This window comes from Gymnoscopelus microlampas (genome assembly GCF_963454915.1).
Source record: "Gymnoscopelus microlampas genome assembly, chromosome: 3".
NCBI lineage: Eukaryota > Metazoa > Chordata > Actinopteri > Myctophiformes > Myctophidae > Gymnoscopelus > Gymnoscopelus microlampas.
Genome location: NC_139940.1, coordinates 33,453,093 through 33,460,675, shown reverse-complemented (window position 1 = coordinate 33,460,675; position 7,583 = coordinate 33,453,093). Strand labels below are relative to the sequence as shown.

At 41.7% G+C, this 7,583-nt stretch overlaps 1 protein-coding gene across 1 annotated transcript in view; it reads right to left on the bottom strand.

Moving 5' to 3' along the window:
- Positions 1-364: 364 nt before the first annotated feature.
- Positions 365-7,583, bottom strand: part of LOC311041587 (uncharacterized protein) — a 7,588-nt gene continuing 369 nt past the window's right edge. The window contains exons 2-7 of the mRNA XM_084052031.1: positions 6,866-6,934; positions 6,078-6,187; positions 3,498-3,566; positions 2,274-2,330; positions 731-913; positions 365-432 (exon numbers count right to left, since the gene is read on the bottom strand). Of these exons, the coding sequence (XP_083908157.1) occupies positions 847-913; positions 2,274-2,330; positions 3,498-3,566; positions 6,078-6,187; positions 6,866-6,934 (372 nt within the window). The 3' untranslated portion in view covers positions 365-432; positions 731-846. The remainder of the gene's footprint in view (positions 433-730; positions 914-2,273; positions 2,331-3,497; positions 3,567-6,077; positions 6,188-6,865; positions 6,935-7,583) is intronic.

Below are 7,583 nucleotides of genomic sequence, written 5' to 3'. Positions count from 1 at the left end.
TTAAAATGAAGGCCTTTTCACACGTTAGTTAAAATGAAGGGCTTTGAATACATTTTAAAATGAAGGCCTTTTTAACACAAGTTAAGGCAAGTTCAAACTAAATGAGTTATATATCTATATTTGAATATATTTTGAATTATGACAGAGTGACATGGAGACAGTGTGACAGTGTGACAGGGTGACAGAGTGACAGAGTGACATGGTGACAGTGTGACAGGGTGATAGAGTGACAGAGTGACAGTCTGACAGAGTGACAGAGTGACATGGTGACAGTGTGACAGTGTGACAGGGTGACAGGGTGACAGAGTGATGTTCACACATAAAGCTCCAGTTCCAGTATGAGGATGTAGGTGGATCTGGGTGTGTTTCCAGGTAGAGTCGAGCTTGTTCTGTCAGAGTTATCTGAGCATCTGTCCTGCCAAACACTACCGCCTGCCACCAACCACACACACACACACACACACACACACACACACACACACACACACACACACACACACACACACACACACACACACACGGTAACTCTATGAGGTAGGGGTAGTTGGTTCTATTCTCCGCATACAGTAACTCTATAGGTTAAAGGTTGTCGGTTCTATTCTCTGCATACAGTAACTCTATAGGTTAAAGGTTGTCGGTTCTAGTCTCTGCATACAGTAACTATATAGGTTAAATGTTGTTGGTTCTATTCTCTGCATACAGTAACTCTATAGGTTATGGGTTGTTGTACCTCTAGCTGGCTTGGTGGGCAGACAGTTGGCTCCATACAGGGGAGATGCTGAGTCAGGCTGTTCCGGCTGTCAGTCCCCATACGGGGTAGGAGATGGGGGGGACGGGGGGAGAAGCTCAGCACCTCACAGCCCAGTAGAGAGTCATTGTGTGGGGCTCCATGGAGCATGCTCTCTCCCTGGATCTGGAGAGAAGATTTAGCATCAGGGATCATTCATTAGTTGAGCAAGTCAAAATGTATGTACAGTATGTGTGATTTTTTATTTATTTAAGTAAAATCAGCAATACCACAATGTAGGACTTCCTGTTACCAGTAAAAGTCAAGTATTAAAAATTTTAGTTGAGTAAATTACAAAAATATTGGCATTAACTACACTCATTATGCAGAATTAGATCTCTCTTATTAGGTTATTTAGCATTTGTTGCAATTTGGTGGTCAAAGGTGGATTTTGTCAAGGGGGTTTATGATTGCATTTACGTTTGTCTTAATCGAAGGTCAGTTATATTGATGAACACATTCATTCACTGCAGAAGGATGAGACTATTTGAATGCTCGCCTCAAACAATTCACTTCCCTTCAAGTTTCCCACTTTATTTAAGATAATGATGTAAAATGATGTATAATCTGCCCTTATACCATGGATCTGTACATTTCTAGTCTAGACAGATAGTGAACAAGAACAAAATCTCCAAAAAAGAGGACAAGGCATAACTTTACTTGAAGAATGTCAGATTTATATGCGTAAAAAGAAAGTTTCCAAGGCTTTACCATAGACATATAAAGGTAGACGCCTCCTTCGACTCTGAGGCATTGGTATCACGGGCGCCATTTTACCGTGTGTGTCACAGAAGGGGGCGTTCGGTAGGCCAATCAGAGGCAAGTGGGGGCGGGACAACTAGATTCTGACAAATCTTAGAAAAGACGCACTGTGATTGGCCAGTAGTCAACGCGCTGTGAGCGCTGTGATTGGCTAGTAGTCACTTTGAGTGTCCGTTTTCCTCCGCGAAAATGGCGGCCGCGATACGAGTTGCTCCAACGAACTGCAGAGGCCAATGAGGTATCTAGGTTTCTATGTCTATGGGCTTTACAGCAGGAGACAGGCAGGCAGGAGATTAAAAAAGACTGTGCAGCTGAACCAGTGACTCAGTTACTTATACAGTAGCTGTGTAAGTACCACACCTGCTACTTATTACTGTGATTGCACTGTCACACCTGTTACTATTTCGATGATGAACCGATCACAGCATTGGACTGGGTTACATATTTAACCAAACTACCACTAACAGCCACAAGAGGGAGTTATCCTTACACAATACACTCATTTTAGGTAAATAGAAAATATAAGGATACAATACATGTATGCAAAGTAACACAGATATTAAACAAATCTGAAGCCAGGGGTATCACAATGGAGAAGCTGCCATTTCATAGCTCATCTATGCACACCTCTAGGCTGCCTTGTTATTGTTGTCATCATCATCATCATAATGATGGTGATGGTGCTGATGATGATGATGATAATGATGATGATTATAATTCATACCTGTGTGTGCAGGCAGGGCCGGCTGGGACTCCACACCTGGTACCAAGAGACTGTATTCTGGGTCTGGGACACAAAAACACTAGCCAGGATTTAACGTCAACACTCATAACGCGTCGCAACACATTGTGCAATTTGTGCGCTATTTTCTGTGAAGATTTTCTACAATAATCACCAAATGCATGATATTTTACTATAATAGAGCAGGGTCTCATCAATGTATGTTGACCATTGGGATATTTGAGACCAGCTTGGAAGTATTCCAAGTTTTTCTTTTAAGGGACTATGAGTTGCCTCCAAGTGATGCTGCAGCTGATTAGCCTCGCATAGCCAGACTATATCACTGCGTCTGCGTGGATATGAGTCTGGTGCTTCCATGAGGACGTTTTTTTTCCCAAGGGGCGGGATCAATTACAGTCTCCCATTTTCGAATACTGGGCCCTGATTGGTCACCCACGTCTTCTGGAGCAGGAAATGGATTCTCTATGGAGCGGTGCTAGACCCAAATTGCACTCGCAGATTCGTCTGGTCCCAGCCTAGCAGCTGATGGCTTGATGGCTTCATAGATTCGTTTGACAGCACTATCATGAGTGTTGTGTAAATTACATGTTTTTTGTTTGTTTGTTTACAAAGTATCTTCGCAAATAATATGTTGGAATCATGTGTCAGAATATTTTTTTTCTCAATTTTTTCTTAGAAAAACAATCACAAAAATGTGATGGCCCCCACTGTTTTAACTCGGAGGACCCCCTAGGTGTCACAGGCTCCCTGTTGAAGACCCATAGGTGTGCTTTGTAAATGTTTGTAAGTGAGTCAGACATTTTAAATCAATTCAAATATCGCCATGTGTAAAGGTCATAACGACGCATGCCAAAATAACCGCCCCCCAAATCAGGCCCAATAATGTACCTACCCCACACTGGCGGAATTAGACCCTCATCAGCGCCAGCATGCACATCTAATGACTGTTCAGTATTCCGATTATGCTACTGTTCTATGATTTGTGCGTGTTCTCAATTGGTGCTTACAGTTGGTGCTATGGGCGGCAATTCCATTATGGACCATTACGGTCTGGAGTGTACAAATGGAACCTCACTGGTTCATTTGTTCACTCTCAGAGTTATGGGGGTCCTTGAAATTAAAACTTTTGAGAACCACTGGTACAGATGTAGCTAAGATGTGACACCATGGGTTCCTAATTGAAGTCAAAACAGTGTAACAATTTACCTGAACAGACAGGTCGAGCGGGGAGTCCCACCTTTGCTGCAAGACCACCTCCGTCTCCCATGGCAACGCCTTGAATACACACACACACATACACACCATAGATTAAAATACAGATATATGATAAACAAAAATAAATTCACACATGCATGCAAACCCTCCCCACCTCCCCACGCACACACAAAGTTCAAAATACGGATATATATAATACACAAATTCACATTCTCTCTCTCTCTGCCCCACTCTCTCACGCAACACACACACAGTTCAAAATACAGATACACTGTATAATACACAAATAAATTCACACTCTCTCCATCTCTCTCTCGGTCCCTCTCACACCACACACAAACACACACACACACACACACACACACACACACACACACACACACACACACACACACACACACACACACACACACACACAGTTACACATCTTTCAAGATTAACTCATGGACAGTCTATAATAATCACCTCAGATCCATAAAGATGAAATACAAGGGCTCCATGACACAAGAAATGTTATTTTTTCTGAATAAAATTGTGATTGGGATGCTGTGATGCATTTGAAAACAGCTTTTATATTAATTTTTCACTGCGTTAAAAAATGCTCCACATATTTGGCGCGCGTTGACATGACTTTTCATTTGCTAATAAGGAACAAAGACTAGCATTCACATTGAGGTAAAGTTGCAAATAACACAAATTAGAAATGTGTACATGATGCAGCAGTAAACCGATTATTCGATTAGTAAATTCAACAAATAAAAATTTCTGTCAAGCTATTAATAATTATTAAAATGTTTTCACCCTAGCTGTGTCTACTATGATGTCTATAATCTTAAATTGACTAAGATATGTTTAACCTGTGTATAAACAGATTATATGTTTAACCTCCAAGATGTTAGCTCCGGCAAGCTCAGTCGGTAGAGGCAGCACTTGCCTTTGGACTACAAGGTTCAGGATTCGATCCTGCCCACCGCCATCTCAGCGTATGAGTAGCGTGGGGGTAAGTGGGAACTGATGGTAGCTGTTGAGCTGGAGCATTGTAAGAGGATAGACGCCCTTGTTGCTCGCCCGATACCGAAAATAAGCCACTCCTACCTTCCTTACTTACAGTACTTAACCTAAACCAGCGATATGTTTAACCTGTGTATTGAGAGGGGACATTGTGTTCTCTAGTCCCTGGATGCTGTCCTGTCTGGTCCAGATGAGTTTAAGTGGGGATGGGGTTGAAATACATTGGAATTCGATGACTTTCCTCACATTTGGAGTGTTGATCCTTTTAGAACAGAAGCGTATTGGATTAAATCTACTGTACAGACAGAAGAGAATAGAATCTTAATCTTTATGGAATCTTTGACCACTGCTAATGACTAAATTGAGACATAAATCAATATTTAAAAATAAAATACCTGGGAATATCATTTGTAGGTTGCCAAGCAGTCCCAGGGTCTTTTATGCACTTTTATGTCTTTTTCTTAAAATTATGATTTATATGGACTATAAAGTTTAAAGTTGATTTGTTTTATTGTTTTATTTTTCAAATGTATGTTTTTAAATGTATGTATTGTTTCTATATGTGGACTCAGGAAGACTAGCTGTGCTCATTGCAAGTGTCATCGACACGAGTGTCCCTGACATGCATCAAGTTAGGCCAGTTGTACATATTGCAAGCGTCAAAATCATCTCTATTTGCCTGTGTAATGTATTGTTGCTTTGCTTTATGCTTCAGGCCACAGCTAAAGGGGATCCTAACAAATAGGAGCGTTGTTGTTTTTGGCAGTGTGTAAAGAGACAGGAAATGGAGGGCAGAGAGAGGGGAGACATGATACTAGATGGGGAGGCATGCGTTAATCCGACAGACCTTTTCTCCGACTATGTGGCATCCGCGTGCGGTTAGGGTTAGGGTGCGGGTTTGGTTCGGGTTTAGTATTGGAAACGTCGGAGCGCTGCGCTGTCGGAGGAATGCGCTGTCGGACTAACGTACTGCACCCTGGATGATGGGTTTAGAATTTAGGTTACAAAGTCAACATAAATGCAACCCTTCACAATGGGACATTTCTAACAAGTAATGCAAATACATTAGAGAGTTACATGAATTACAATTCCAAAACAAAACCGATCTTTGTGAGCTTGTAGATCGGCTATTTTTGGCAAATGTTCCCCTCAGAATGCTGGGGTTCAAGTGGTTAAGAGAAACAACAACTGGCCTCTCCCACCTACAGCAGCAGTTAATGAGCTAAATGATCCCACCTGGAGTTGAGTGGCACAAATTCACATCTCTCTCTCTCTCTGCCCCACTCTCTCACGCAACACACACACAGTTCAAAATACAGATACACTGTATAATACACAAATAAATTCACACTCTCTCCATCTCTCTCTCGGTCCCTCTCACACCACACACAAACACACACACACACACACACACACACACACACACACACACACACACACACACACACACACACACACACACAGCTGTTCCCCTCAGAATGCTGGGGTTCAAGTGGTTAAGAGAAACAACAACTGGCCTCTCCCACCTACAGCAGCAGTTAATGAGCTAAATAATCCCACCTAGAGTTGAGTGGCGTGCCTGTGCTGTGTGTATGTGGGGGGGTAGTCAGGCCAGAGGAGAGCACAGTCTGGTCAACAGTCAGCGCCTTGCTGCCACTCATGTTGAGGAACTGAACAGAGACACAGGACACACGTTTAGTTCTTACCCTGCCTGCAGCAATGCATGCTGGGGAATTGTAATCAGTCTGTTAGCAAAATAGCTTAAGAATATTTTTTGGGTTGAAAAGGTCAAAAGTCAATGTCACAATCCAAGTCAAGGTCAAAATGACATGATCGGTCATATCTTAGGATATGTAGAACATGAGAGTTTGGTGTGAGCAGGATTTGCACCCCTTTGGTGTGAGCATATATTTTACAGAATCCACACGTCATGAAGCAAGCTGCAAACAAATCCAATGAAAATCATATGAAGCTTGTGATCATTTCGATGTCTAATCGTACCTCACGCCTATATAATTGTGGTTGAAGTATACAGTTCTTTATTGAGTCATATTAGACCAAGATGTAACAAACAAATCACCTGTTCTTTGAATCCTAACTCGCTTTTTCTTTCCGTTTTTCTTCTGGCAAACCTTTTATAATCCTTTTATAACCACTTTTATAATCTTGTATTCATAAAATTCCTCCTGTGTGCACACATAACGATACCCTATCTGACTGCATTACTGTGTGTGTGTGTGTGTGTGTGTGTGTGTGTGTGTGTGTGTGTGTGTGTGTGTGTGTGTGTGTGTGTGTGTGTGTGTGTGTGTGTGTGTGTGTGTGCGTGCGTGTGTGCGTGTCATCCTCACCTCTGACGGGGAGAAGGAGAGTTCAGTGAAGTGGGTGCTGTTTAAATCACATTGCTTCTCTGCACCTCTCTGTGGAGAAACACATTGCTTCTCTGCACCTCTCTGTGGAGAAATTATATTAAAAACAATATTTATAATAATACATTTCATTTAAAAGTACCTTCAATGGACCGAGGGCACTGTACAAGATGATCACTTAAGAAACAGATAATTAACACTAAACAAAAACATATGAAAGGCACTGCATTCATGGGTCCATTTTTTGTGTGCAACTTTAGAAGGCAATTATAGCCAACTGGAATGGAATATGCAACATCTGAATGATAAATGTTGATCACATGATTCCAGAGATAATGTGTACTAATTTGTGTGAATGGTGGACAGAATCTGTTAACCTGACTTGAAGAACAAGCTAAATGATGGAAAATCTAGATAGGTGGAAATTAGCATGGCCTATATGGAAAATTAGTCATGATCCAAGGAATCCAAGAAAAAATTTGATCGTATGACTACTGTTCAAAAGTTATAGGACTACTGCGAATGTGCATGCAAAGTTTGACACCTATCTGTCCAGCGGTGTGCAAGATTGGCCGTGCACAGATGGATAGACACACAAACGGCCACATGGGCACACTCAGATATGTCTTCACCTTCCGGCCTGGCAAAGACAATAAAAGTGACATGTGTGACAAGTGTCATATGGACAGTTAAAATATTC